This window comes from Gouania willdenowi, chromosome 5, assembly GCF_900634775.1.
Source record: "Gouania willdenowi chromosome 5, fGouWil2.1, whole genome shotgun sequence".
NCBI classification, from domain to species: Eukaryota; Metazoa; Chordata; class Actinopteri; order Blenniiformes; family Gobiesocidae; genus Gouania; species Gouania willdenowi.
In genome coordinates, this window is record NC_041048.1 from 13,975,995 (window position 1) to 13,991,151 (window position 15,157).

The 15,157-nt window shown below is 36.0% G+C and overlaps 2 protein-coding genes across 2 annotated transcripts in view; both read left to right on the forward strand.

The window, feature by feature from the left end:
* The window catches only part of syn2b (synapsin IIb), a 64,165-nt gene extending 62,458 nt beyond the window's left edge, over positions 1-1,707 (forward strand). The window contains exon 13 of the mRNA XM_028447340.1: positions 132-1,707. Coding sequence (XP_028303141.1) covers positions 132-285 — 154 coding nt within the window. The 3' untranslated portion in view covers positions 286-1,707. The remainder of the gene's footprint in view (positions 1-131) is intronic.
* A 5,705-nt stretch (positions 1,708-7,412) lies between these two features.
* pparg (peroxisome proliferator-activated receptor gamma) overlaps positions 7,413-15,157 on the forward strand; it is a 44,778-nt gene continuing 37,033 nt past the window's right edge. The window contains exon 1 of the mRNA XM_028447341.1: positions 7,413-7,495. Coding sequence (XP_028303142.1) covers positions 7,441-7,495 — 55 coding nt within the window. The 5' untranslated portion in view covers positions 7,413-7,440. The remainder of the gene's footprint in view (positions 7,496-15,157) is intronic.

The window sequence follows — 15,157 nt, forward strand, 5'->3', positions numbered from 1 at the left end:
GCTTATCAGTCAACCTCTCTTACATAACTCAACTAATACATGCATCCTCACCCTTCCCTTCCTGTCTTCTCCTTCTGTGCTCTTCTGCCTTCTTCTCCTGCATTACTGTTTCCTGTCCACTCCTTCTGCAGTAAATCCCAGTCACTGACCAACGCCTTCAATGCCTTCAGTGACTCCTCGTTCTTCCGTGGAGTCTCAGGCTCCGGGGTCGAAGGACAGGAAGAAGCAAAGGCTGAAACCATTCGCAACCTTCGAAAGTCCTTTGCCAGCCTTTTCTCTGACTAGTAGACACAACCAAACCGTGTTCTGTCCATACATATTTTCTGGCCCTTAGTCCATCACTGGCCAGCGGTGACTTGATTGACATTAATGTGAACCAATCTGAGATTAACGTTTGTGTGGTATCTGTACTGTACTCCTTCTGTCCCAGTCCCTCTTCTGCTCCACTTTCAGCTTCCCTGTCTGAGTATTGGTGAAGCATGCTGAGTAGAATGTTACATGAAGAAAAGATGTGCCAGAGTGTGTCTGTCTGAAGGAGTTACGTCATTGATAGAAGAAATATTGAGTCAATCCATAGTAGAGTAGAATAGAACACAATTATATAAGAAAACTTTATTTTTCCCAGATGTCACTTAGAAAACAGACATATTCAAAATATAGTGTTTAAGTCCACATATAGAATGTAAATAAACTATATAAATACACACTATATAAAAATTAGACATATATAATGGGAGATAAGCCAATAGTAGAAAAACTATTGTTGGTCTGCTTTTGTCAGTGACATAACTCTTTCACTCGATGGTTGGATTTAAACAAATTGAATTTTTAAAAAAGAAATCAGAGATTTTATTTAGTTTTTTCCTGCTGTGAACAAGTGTTGTCGTGAGTAAAACTTCTAAAAGTTCTTGTCTAAATCCAGCTGCCATGTCTCTGGTCCTTGACGAACAGGCTCATCCTTGTTGCCTCTGTTTTTTTTTTTTGTCTAGACGTTCATTGATGTGTGAGGAGGTTTTGAATTCTACATGTGTGTTCAGTCGTGTTCACGTGTTCTGCATGGCACCTCCAAGTGACTCGGTGTATCTTCTGGAGCAGACTAGTGCTCTGTAGGTGTTGAGTTTTACACCTTCCTTCTTTACTCACTCTCTCTCTCTCTCTCTCTCTCTCTCTCTCTCTCTCTCTCTCACTCGATGTTGTAGCCTTATTGTAGACGTTTTTCAAATTTACAGCTACATTAGGTAGCTGTGCAGACTTGTGTTATTTACAACCTTAAATCTATTCATTTACTTTGCAGGAGTTATTACTAGAGTTAATCAGGGTTGGGCGTCAATTATAATTGTAATTGCGTAATTTATAGTTAATTGCAGTTATGATGTAATTGTAATTGAAGAAATATGTGACTGTCGTAATCATTATTGAAATGTGATTGAGTTCAGGTAATTGACCTTGTAATTGTAATTCTATGGAATTTCATGAAATTGCTACAAAAGCTGTTCATTACAATTTAATTCAACGCAAAACTGGTGAACCATGTTGCAATTCTATGGCTTACAAATACGTAGTTTCCTAAGAACTTTTCCCACTATTATAAAAAATGAAAAAGAATAATTAAATCAAGCGGTATACTGACAGAAAAAAGGCTCAGACATCCACACCAAAAATATTAATACCAATATTTTCATTGATTAGGAAGCCTAACAAGGTAACCAAGAGATGAAATACAAATTAGATGATAGATAATATTTCTTTTAGTGTATTTTACAGCTGATTTGATACATTGGTCAAACTGACCCGTTATAAGAGATGCTAACAGAAAGCTAACACAAGAGGAAGGTTAACATTTAAGGGCTTATTCATTTTACGAACACTAAGTGTGATTAATTGTAATTGAACATTAGTAAGTGAGGACGGAATTGTAATTGACTTTCAGAGGGAAAATAATAATTGTAATTGGAAAAAATGCAGCTCAACATACATCATTTTGTTGTAATTGAACATGGATACTTGAAGATGTAATTGTAATTGAAAAATGTAATTGACCCCAACCCTGGAGTTAATATAAGGCTGAGTGCAATGGGGAAAGTCATGAATTCCAAAGAGTAGAAGAACACATTTAAGGTAGTAGCTCATGTCTGTAGCTGTGAGTGGTGATTTCTTGTTTCGCCTCTGTGTAGATCTATCAACAGTATTTGTAGTTTGTTGATTGTTCTCATGAAAAGACAGTGAGACTAGTGCAATAGCACCTCAACATGACACTCCGATATAGATATAAAGATATTTAAAACTACAGTTACACACTAGTACGCTTATTTTCCCTTTAGGCTTTCTTCCCTTGGTCAATCTTCAGGTTGCTCCTTATTGGCCTTCAGAAGCAGGGTGATTTACACCCCAAAAATACGTGTTTGGGTTTGTTGTTGTTATTTTATTTATATATAAATGGACTGAAGGAAATAACCCCGTGTTAACTGAATTGTGACCAAAAAAAAAAAGTTAAACCTTGAAATCTGCATATCAACCTGTCTGCATATCCATCCAAGTAAATGAGAACATATTGTATTTGTATGTATATGTCAAATAAGGAATTTATTTTTTTGTATTATATGTATTTTATTTATTTATTATTGAGACTCCATGTTTATGGTGTAGTTGGTACATAATGCTTTTTGTGTTGTGTTTTTTATTTGTAATGCAACTCTGCTTTGCATGACCTGGTGACTGACCATGTTTCTTCATTGATGTACAGATTAAAGGTAATAAATTGTGGTCCTATCAATTTGTGTTTTTAATAAGTGAACTTAATTCTGCTTGTCGTGTATTCAAGTCAGGACTCATGTAGGGATCAAAGCAAGAAGGCTTCAGAATTCAAAAAGTGCACCCTTATTTGGGAGATGAAACTTTATTTAAAGCTTCTGGGGGAAGCTGCTCCTATTGAAGTCAGTTTTTTTTTTTTTTTTTTGTTAGACTCCTGTGCTGTATTGAGCTACATTTAGATCAGTTTCCCAAATTTACCATGATCCTTGGAGTTTACAGTGTTAGATCAGGACACATTGGTTTCATCAAAATATTACATCATATTCAAAACAAATTGAATTTTGTAATTAGAAAATTGCAAATATGCCTACATAACTACAAAATTGATATGGAAAAAAAATCAATCCCCCAGGAAAAGCAATTTGGTCCTCATCTTTTGTTATGCCATTTTTTTCCAAGCTTTAAATCACCGATCAATTCACTTTCCTTCAAAATCTGAGCGAATTACTTTAACTAGCTTTAAAAGACCAGTAGGTGGCGATATTTATATTGGTTTCCATTTTCTAAAATTATTATTATTTTCTATTTTTGTGACTACAAAGATGTGTTCATTCATTTATTTTTCCATAGTTCTTGTGAAAGCACAATCATTTTTCAAACATTTTGGCATTATTTTGAACTGAATTAATACAAACGTGTTTGTTTTCATTCATTTTTTATTATATTCTATTAAAATTCCTGTTTTTGTCTGCATTAGACAGGTATCTGACGCATAAAGGGCGAACTCTTTTAAAGCTTTTTATTTTTCTATTTTTTTTTTTGCAAAATTGTGCTCATCCACAATAGTAAAACTACAAAGCTCTGCCCTTCCATAACACACATTATTAGCATTATAGAGAAGTAGGAGAAAGATTGGAAGGGCTTGAGTGCCCAAGAACCCAGGGGTGTCCGAAGTGTTGGAGATTGACTAACTTTGCAAATCTATGTATTTCAGCAGTCACATATGGCTATTTTAGTCCCCATTTGGGCCGTATTGGAAAACTCCACGGATCAAGTTTAGCAGTCTACAACATATAGTTAATGTACTTTATCTTTAGAGATCATATTTCCAATCATCTATGAGCATTAAGTAACAAATATCTGTAACTCAGCAAGAAGATGCTTTACTTAATGACTAATGTTTTACCTTTCTAGAATAATACTCATTGTGTGGGCCTGATGGGCCAATATTGGCCCTTACATGTAAAGTGTAAAATGGTTGAAACCTTTCGAGCACCAGCATTTGTATCTTCTATATGTGCACTGAAGTCACATTAGTTTTAAGTTGTCTGATCAGGAAACCACTTCCAAACTAACCTCAGAGTGACATGTTGAAGTGGGTCGTCTCTGTTAAGGTTGACAGCCACTTCACATTAGTTCACACAGATACTTACCTAACTGAAGGTCAATCTTTTAGCTGCTCCGGCCAGTCTTCAAACGCTGCATCTACTTCATCATCATCATCATCATCATCACTAAATAGTATCTAATATTTCTATTTAGCATTAATGTCATTACCTGCAACTTTTTATTGAGAATTTCATTCAATTGGTATTTAAGTGCTTTTTCCTGAGTAGTAGTGCTACTAAACTGTCCAAATGTAGTCATATATTGATTAGGAAGAAGCTAAGATGGAAGTTTCCCCTATTTTTCCATTGATGCTGTTTAAATCGCATGCTGCATAAACATGTGGGATAAGCCTTGGTTATGATGTAATAAAATGAATAAACACTATATGTACTGTATGTAAAGATTAGCAAAGATAATGGAAAAGAGACTGGGAAAAACAATGTCTTGAAAAACCTGCAGCACAGTAAAAAAAGAGTCAAAACAACATGATGTGAATCCTAGTTGTTCAAAGGGTTGACCAATCAAAGAATAATTGTGGGAACATCTCCACTTTACGATATGATTTTAAGTGATTTACCATCCAAAGACAAGCCTATACTCGACAAATCCTGTTGGTTTTTGGTGCTCATCCCAACCTGCTGCTATGCTGGATTGACTGGACAAAAAAGATCAAAACAAAAAAGTTTGATTAGTGAGCAGATTAAAAAGAAAATCCACATGATCTACTACTCACCAAATTGCTATGGTTTATTTTTATTTTTTGTATTCTTCTTCAGTTAAAAAGTTCATACCCAGAGTAAGTATTTATGTTTGTCCAGCTTATTTTCCCAATTTCAATTATTTCTTTCCCCTTTTGAAAATATAATATAGTTATCGCGAGCCAATTAAACCCATAAAGTAAATGTTCACTGTTACGCAGATGATATATTGCTGTATATGTCAATAGAATTAGATGAAAAACATCAGCTATTAAAACTCCAGGCATGTATAAAAAACAACATCAAATCTTGGATGAGCTATAAGTGTGGGCGTTATCTTTGATACCGACTTATGTTAAGGAAAACTCAAGCACAGCCTTATTTCATCTCCGTAATGTCTCTGAAATCAGGAACATCTTGGCCCAAAGTGAAGCTGTAAAACTAATGCATGCATTTGTTACTTCAAGACCATTGTAATTCTTTACATTCTGTCAGGGTGTCCCTGTAACTGACTAAAAGGTCTTCACTTCATCCAAAATGCAGCAGAGACTACTAACAGGTACAAGCAGGGGAGAACATATTTCTCCAGGTATGGCTTCCCTTCATTCTATAATACAGTATATAGAATTTAAAATCCTCCTGTAAGCATACAAAGTTCTTATTGATCTAGCTCTAGTATATTTTAAAGATCTGTTGGTGCCCCATTGAAAGCCATCTGAGCATAAATTAAATAATTGTGAATTATATCAACAAATGTTCTACTAGTACTCAAAATAAGAGTACATATACTTAATTTTGGTATTCTAGTGTGTAAGTAGACTTTATTAAAGAAGCAAAAAGTGTTAACTAGAACTATCAGTATGCTATTTGTGCTTTACTAATATTAATAAGCCTTATATGCTAAATAATATAATAATAATATTTTTTAGATAGATAAAAAAAACAGTAAACCTTAATATATATATATATATATATATATATATATATCTTCAGTCTTCTCCCTATTTACCTTTTCCATTTAAACAGATCTGTTTGTTTTTAGTAGCCTACGTCACACATGACAAAGTTGGCAGAAAAAAAAATTAATTCTACTATTATAAATTGTGCTTCTCAAACTGTGGGGATCGCCCCTTATAAGGGACGTGATGTCATGACAGGGGGGCTTTATTATTTATTAATATCAATACGTTATTACTACTGTTCTAAAATATTTGATTTCACATCTTATAGTATTTTTTATGAAGTTTGAAAAAGAATAGTTTTAGTTTATATATTTTTCAATAAAGTTTACATTTATTAACCCGTTTGTCAAAAATGTTTTTGCGAAATATATATATATATATATATATATATATATATATCTCACAAAAATATTTTGACAAATGGGTTAATAAATGTAAACTACTTTTTTGTTATTTTTCTAAAATATATGATTGTACATCTTATTTTTATGAGTTTTGGAGGAAAAAAAAAAACTTTTTATTTTTTTATTTTTCACTTTTTCAATGAAAGTTCTTTTCTTTTCTTTTCCTTTTTTTTTTTTTTTTTTTTTTTACCCATTTTGCTGAAGTTTTGTTGCGATAGGCCGAATAAGATAGGGATATGCTCCAACCTGGCAACGCAGCTTCAGCGGCTCCCTCTGCTGTCTCCGCTGTTGTGAATCTTTTCTCACTTATTGTCACCTCTCATTTCTCTGTAAAATAAATGATGACGTGTTTGTTTATTTTTCTTTACGTATTTATTAATCATGTATTTATTTACTGCTGATTTGAGATGTTTTGACTGCTGATTTCTGACGTTAAATGTTTTCTGCTGCACTTTTTACTCATGTAAAGCACATAAATTGCGCTATAGCAATAAAGTTTAATCCTAATTATGAATTAATTCTGTGCTACAAATAGATGGAACAGAAAACAGCATTCTAAAAAGTATAGCTAATGCTGTGCGGACGTGTGGCCACCCTGGTAGGTGGTGTGTCCTCATGATACCGGGCGGTGTGCGTCTGAGAGGAGGGAGGAGAACCAGAGGAACCAGAGGAGCAGAGCGGGCTCTGAACACAGTGACAGGGACGCTCCTTCCAGACGCACGGCCGCGGACAACCAGGGAGCGCTGGTTATTGTTGAGAACAAAGTTTGACGCACATTTATTAACCTCTACCAGCAGCGTGTGGGCTTCTCCAGCTCCTCAGACAGGTCAGTCACTTTCCGCTGTACTCACACTTTTACTGCAACGGCTGATTTTCAGATAATATCATTAAAACCTGCTTTATCAACTTTGTATTCTTACTATAGTAAACAATGTAAGATAGGAACAGTTGGTATTGTTCTGTGTGTCTCAATCCTTATTAAAGTGCGCTATGATGGACTTCATTAGAAATAGGTGGAAAATTATCACAGTAGCATTATCTATGATAATGGGTCATATTGTTGCAGAAAGTGTCCTGTTTACAACGTGGCCACATGTGCATTAAGAAGCGTTGGGCTGGCGGTGATGGTGATGGTGCAGGTGGAGGTGGGGGGTGGGGGTGGGGTCACACAGGGCAGTGCATTGGCACATACTGTCACTGTGGGTCCACAGTGATCTTTTTCAGTGGGAGGTGGACATGCAAACACCACCAGGCAGAGAGTTTCACCATCAAAGGTATCAAAGCTTCCCAGGTGAGTTGCACAGAAGCCCTGGTCAGTGGTGGTTGTTGTGGTTGTTGTCCATGCATGGCAACTTTTGACGATGATGATTTATGAATAACATGGTTAACAAGTGACTTCTTCTTCTACTTCATAATAATAATAATAATAATAATCATGTCTGGTTTGGGCACTTCAGCTCTTCTCTCGTGTTGGATAACAACGGTAGTGACTCAGCAGCAATTTAGATAAAGCGGAGGTACTAAGACTTTATGTGTTGAGGTTTGTGGTTGCGTGGCTCTTTGATTATTCAGCTAAACTGCTGAACATGTCAGCATTTTTTTTTTTACACCGTATCTGCTTTTATCTAATTCTACAAAACGAATGATAACGCTTTATTATTATTAGTCTTGTGGTTGTAAAACTTCTAATAATAATAATTGGGAAATATTATTATCAGCATGCATTTGTCAAATCAGTCAAATGATATCGTTTTACTGCTTTTACTCTTGCTTTAACTCATATTTGTTATAGTGCAATTCTGAAGGCTTTATCTTTATCCTTTTTGTATTTAGTTTGCATTCAATCAGATTACATATTACCAACATGTCTCTTTGTTGTTAGCCATTCATTTCCAACACTTTCATCTACAATTTTTGTATGTGACCCTCAAAACCTGTCTGTATTATCTGCTTAAATGGAAAACAGTTCTGCAGTTTAAATTTGGGTAAATCATAATGATATAAAAAAAAAATGTCCAGTCTGACAGAATCAACACTGTGTGTGGCGTGCTTAAGAAACACCTTCAAGATGCATAATTGTGAATATGAAACAGTGGTTCTGATGTTTGCTATGTCATCGTGACATGCATGATTGTTCCCGATCAATCAGTGCATCCCTGATACCTATGAATACCACACATTATAGTCAGAATTACTCGTAAGACACCATTTGCATGTTCTTTGATTTACTGGTTATAAAAAGTTTTTAAAATGAAGTATTAAATATTTTTGTTTCCACAGACCTGTATAGGTTTATTATTAGGATAACAATGTAGACAAAAAAGTCTACAAAAGTAGAACTGAAAAAGTTTAGTTTTCAGTTCTGTTCTGTTAAAAATAATTTGTTCATTCATTCTCTTTCCCCTCTTATTTCTGCACTCAGTTTGCTCTATGTTTTCCTCTTCTTGCTGCTCTAACAAACCCCATTTCCCCCACTGTGAGACTGATAAATGTCTCTTATCTTATCTTGCTGGTGCCTTGTTCACACGACAGGTTGTCAATTACAGTTTGCAGGTTTTTTTTATTCATTCATTCATTAATTCATTCATTCATCTTCCTGTTCAGGGTTTGCTGATGCTCATCAGCTAGGGCTGGGCAAAAAAAAAAAATTGGATTTAATCGATTAATTGAATTTGTAGATAAAAATACAAAAATAAAAAAAAAATTGGAGTTAAAAAAAAAAATCTATATATATATATTTTTTTTTCCCACCACAGTTTTTTTCGGACTTTTTCGCGTTCCGATGTGAGCCAGCCCCCTCTTTGTTTACATGTGTGTACCCATGTGTGCCACAGGCATGTAACATTTTTTATTCGCACTATGCTTTGATGCTAAGGGAAGAGTTTATTATCTTTTTAATTGTAATGGTATATGTTATAAAATATGTAGTTATCTGATTTCTTAATCAGAAAATTGAAGCTACTGTGAAGTTGCTGTTGCACTTTTGCTTAAACCTGGGTTAAAGTTTGAAATTATTGAATGACAGAGCCTCATTTACTGTTCATTTTGGGATTGTTCTATGCATTTTAACTCTGGAGGACAATCACAGCAATAAAGTTGTACTTTTGACAATATATCTGATGTCTGCAGTCATTTTTAAGTGCATTGAAGAAAAAAATCAAAAATCGAATCAATCAATCGAATCCTTTTTTTTTTTAGGCAAAATCGCCCAGCCCTATAATCAGCTCTCATTGGCCGCTGGGCCGGGGTGCCAGTCAATGGCCAGGGTATTTATTGATAATTCATTTTTAATATCAGAAATGTGTTCCTGACAAATAGAAAACAGTTACTGGTGATCATATCACACTCTAATTACATTTTTATTTGCTCAGCTGAAAGGAAAGTTTAATAACAGGTTACTTTAGGAGTGTTTGTTTTTTAGGTTTTTTTAGGAAGCTTTTTTGACTCTTCTGTTCTTTACCTGAAAGCCTTAGTCGGGACTGAACTGGAGGCATGTGTGATCTAAAGCTACTATTTCTAAAGCTCTGGCTAGAAAAAAACAGCATACAACATTTAGATACTTGTGAGGGGTGTGTGTGTGTGTGTGTGTGTGTGTGTGTGTGTGTGTGTGTGTGTGTGTGTGGGTGCGCGCGCGTGTGTCTTAAATACCGAGACAGATGTGGACTTTGCTCTGTTGTCATAAACGAAAAGGAGTGGTTTAAGATACAATGGTATATTTATGTTGTCCATTTCAAGCACTCAAGTCATATATATCAAACTGCAAACCTCCACACTACATTTGAGCATTTTCAGCAGACATTAGCACCTTTTTTCACAAACCACTTCTATTTTATAAGTGTAAATGAAAAATAGTTCACGCTTTGTCCTTAAAAGCTGAAAATCAAAGATTTAAGTAACTAAAGTGTATCTGCATAGTGATGATCATTTAAATGACCTGACAAAAGACACTTGAATCGGTTCAGTTTTTAGGATAATGACCTGTCGCTGTTCCCTCATCGCTACCTTACATGTTTGTTTGCTGATAAGTAGCTCTTCATGATTTGTGTTGTTGTGAGATTTATCAAAAAGCCCACTGTTTGTTTAGGTCTATCAGCTGAGTTTAACCTGAAGGTCATCGATTGGTTTTTTAAATTGCATTTAATTATTAACCTCAAGGCCATTCAAACAAACAGTAACAATTTAAGTGTCAAAAGAGATTTCAAGGACTTTATAAAAGTTAGTAAGAAAAGTGTCTTTTTCTGTCAACCACAGTTTTTCTAGAGTAAAATTAAAGTTATAATTAGATTAGGAAATTAGATAAATAATTTAGCTACTGTATACATTTCACGGAAGGAAATATATTCAGATCATATCAGTGCAGGTCAAAAAAAATAAGTTTGAGTTTATATACTAATGTTCTTTAGATCAGTTCTTTACAGAGCTAAGTGATGTTGCTCATTGCAGTATAGATAAACTTTAATTCTAAAGCTTTATAAATCACTTTCAAATTATTTGTATGTCATCATTTTATTAGATTTGTTTCTGGAAAAGGACACAAAATATGAAATTGTGTTTTTTTTTTCTAATAGGAATAATACAAACAGTATGTTTAAGATATTGTCTTTTAACACTCACTGTATGCCGCTCACAGTAATGCACCGTATTAAAAAGTGAAATGACAATGAGTACAAGCTTACCATGGTCCATGACACTACAGAACTTAATTGTATGTTTTCTTTTTTAATGTTTGTTTAGTGAATCCGTTGTCTGAGTGCCAATGCCTCGAGGCACAATAGATAAGTAATAATTATTGACTTGGTCACCTCTTCATTGGCCACCTGACATTCAGAAACATGCTCCATGATTAACAAAGCAAACAATAAAACGCACAATGAAGTAAAGACAGACAGCTAAAAATAAAGCAGGCACATAAACGAGGGTATAGTGCAAGATAAAAATACAATTAAAAAAAATCTATTAACCACCTTTGGCCTAATTTCCTTTTTAGAAAGATGTTGGAGCAAGCAGAAGCTTCTCTTCGGTCAACGCTGTGGTCTGTGGGAGGAAACTGATACTGACTCAGGCACCGTCAGTTCAGCTGACAAAGATTGTGACATCACACATTTTAGGTTCTGCTTGGCAAAAAATCTAATGCCTGTAATCCACCCCCTTGTTTTAAAATTAGCAGGTTATGGTTGAATGAAAAACGATGTGGCGCATAAAACTGGAAAACCTGAAATATCCAAACTCATGAATGAGTTATTCTTAGTTATTCCTAGTTGTCACGAGCATGTCATTAACCGATTCAACCAGAACAAAAACCTGATTAAATAAAGAGTAGAGATCACTTGAATGTTTGTCGTTGATGATTGTTTTTGTTGACTGCAGAAGTTGTTAGTTGAAGCTTACGTTTTGTTTCTGAAGTATAGTCACCAGCACTATCTTGTATGTACATATAGTTCAAAACAAACTAATGATCTCGATAGCTTTTTGGTTGACAGCACATACAGGCCAGTCAAGTTCCCCCACACCAAGCCCATTCTGTCTTTATTACTGTAACAAACATGCACAGTCTTGTTACTACTATTTATTACTGTAAATTTGGTGGCATGAAAATATTGGAAATCTCATAGGATTCTATAATTGTGACAAAAAAACCGCGCTACACCTTATACTTATGCCATCTTATATCAGCAGTCCCTTATAACCGCTGTATGTATGATTTTAAATGTCCTATATTATACAAATGAACTTTTATGAGTTTTTAACCTTGTTACAATGTTAATTCCTTTCCAAAAACACCCCAAAGTATTATTATGATTCCTTCCTGCATCTCTGAGATATCCTCAATAATCCTGCTCTCTGAGCGGCTTCTCTGCCCTCTTCTGAAAAACGAGCGGCTCAAATGCTAGTGACGTCACTAGAATTATGAACCGCCCCCCCCCCCCAGGAAGTGCCTGCTGCTGGTGCCGCGCCTCCACAGTGAACATACACGCCCATTCTCTCTAGTGCTAGACTAGAGTAATGCGAGCGGCCGAAGAACATCTGTTTGTCCTTTCTTATCCAGTCTGCACAGGGAAAACAAACAGACTTTGTTTTTGTACCAAACGATAATGTCTGGTAACGGAAAATGCATGTTTGACTACGAAAGTCCTCAGAATTTGTTCAAACTTCCTAAAGAAGAGTCTATTTGCCAGAAGTGGCTGTTGGGCTACGTCATGAAATGGGAGGCACTCACACAGGGAGAGGCGGCGCTCCGAGAAACCATCTCAACTTCTGGGTTGAAAAAAAAACAAGTACTATATCTTAATAAATTAGTATTTTATTTTGCAAAATGTAAAATATTACCCATACAGTATGTGGCTGTAGTTGATTTTAGAAGGTCTTAATATAGCATGATATAGGACCTTTAAATGTGGATATGGAAGAGATTGTAATTACCAAATTGAATGCATATAGCAATCTGAAACTTTTGGCTCAATGTCAGTGTTCCTCAGACCATTTGGTACTGGGCCGTAATTAAAGAACAATGTTTTTTAGTTTGTTTCATTTTGAAAAAATCCCAACTTAATTGAATTGTTTGAATTGGTAACTCCGAAATAACGTCAGTTCTTTAAAATGTTAATAAGTTCGATTTACACAGTTGAATCCATTGACAGGGACTTAATAATTTGATTGTTCTCAAATCAATGCATTGCATTAGTCGAACTTAAACTTAACAGTTTTACCAACTCAATAATTTGTATTACTTAGTAAAATACTGCTCCATTCTAACCTAATATTATCTTCTTCGTCCTTTCTTCTGCCCTCTTTGAGGCTGTTGGGGTAAAGGGCCTTGTTCAAGGGCCCATAGCAATGACCCACGGTGGGGTTAGAACCAGCAACCCACCGGTTACAAGTCCGCTCCTGTAACCATTAGGCCACCACTCCGCTTCTAACCTGATACTATGGTTAAACGAAAATGGCTTTTTGTTGCAACCTTAAAGTGACATTTGCTTAATAATTAAAATTACAATTCTCAGTTAGAAAAAATATAAAACTTAGCATAAAATCTGATATTTTCAAGAGGAATTCTAGAGAAGGCGAAGACGTTACGATGAGAAACCCTAGTGATGCAGGTTATAGAGTACCTTAACTAAAGCAGAAATCTGAATGAAACTCATTCAGAGCTTTGAGTGACTTCAACAACCGCTAAAAATACACATTTTAGAGTACGCACACACAAACAAGGACTGACACACACATGGGCACACAGGAACATTACAAGAACTACATTTATCCTCTTTCTAAAACACATATTGCTGTTCACTTTTGCCTTTTTTTGCCTTTCTCAGGAAAAGTCCTGCATCATTGAGTGACATTGCTGGACAGTGGGATAACATACAAACTATTGTTGCACTACTTTTGACCTCTCTTACTTCCTCCTTGAAATTCAAGAACAATCAAAGATATGTGACTTCTGCGTACACCTTTCCTGCCACACATATTGTCAGTGTCACTCAAGCTGTGTTATTGTCCAGCCGGCAGCACCTGAATGCAACACACTCCCCGTCTCTTCCTCTTTACTTAAAGGAACGATTCATGACCCTTCCAATGTACTGCTCCTCTCTCATACCACTCACCCCCCCCCCACTACCACAGGCCTGTCAGAATATAAGTTGAATTGTAAACATCCACTGTTGTCTTTTGATGCAAAGTCACAGCCAGTAGTTATTTGTCATTTCAGTGTCTTTCGTGCTTTGCCTTTTCTTTTTTTGTTTGTATGGGGTTCTAACAAGAAAGAGTAAGCTAGATTGATTTCATTTTCCTTTTACAATCAATTGACAAAAGATATCCTATGCATTTGTTTGTCTGTCTGCAGAGTACAAATATACTGTACTTAAATAGTTTTTTCTGGTATCTGTACTTTACTTGAGTATATATATTTTTTGGCGATTTTTTACTTTTACTCCTTGCATTTAAAAAATTAGCTTGTTACTTTTAAGACCTTCGAAGATGATGTCACGACGTAAAAAGATGCAAACCAACCACCGCGAAGCTGGAGTAGAACTCTAGAGCTCGTCAAATGAAAAATTTTGGTAGTTTGAGCTTTTTTCTGTTTACTCAACCACTGTAGACCATTTGGTACCGAACCAAGTTTTTAAAATCATAATTTTTTATTTTCTGGTGTTTTATTATGAAAAAACAGCCTTAACGCTCATCACTTCTGTCAGTGTGGACGTAAAAAGACGCAAACCAACAACCGCGAAACCCTTAGTTTTATGGTTAACATTGTCAAGTTTCTCAAAATGTTAAACTCAAAGCTGCTCTGCCGGTGTCGTTGGAGACCTTTGCCGTGCGTCGGTCGAGGTCGGAGGCGCGGTGGACAAGGGATGTGGACAAGGGGTGTGCACGGGGTGTGCACGGGCCGGATCTCGGCGGCCGGGTCTCGGCGGCCGGGTCTCGGCGGCCGGGTCTCGGTGGCCGGGTCTCGGCGGCCGGGTCTCGGAGGCATCTTTTTAGCCTCCTCAGAAGCAGTTTTAAAAAAAAAATTCTAGCAGAAGCATGAAAATATCCAAGCCTGTGGTCATGTGACTGCCGTAAAGCGATACATCCTTCAGGTCACATGACCTGGCCAAAGACGATCCGTCTCTCCAAACTTACATAGTCGGTATTTCAAGAGGGAAGCCCTGCTCGGAGCATTGATACTGTCAAGTGCTGTATATTGGCCTGAGGAATCATTCAAAATAATTGATACGTGTCAACTCTTTAAATCACAAGTCTACGGTGTGGCTTTAAGTACATTCAGTCGTATGTACTTTTTTGCTTTCACTCAACTAAGGGAGCAACTTCAATACTTTTACTTTTACTGGAGTCATCTATACTTTTACTTGAGTACTGAAGACTAGTACTTTTGCCACCTCTGTCTGTCTGTGACTTTCGCTGTTATCCAGTGAGGAAACTCTTGAGGCTCAAGGGACTCATCAACAATTAA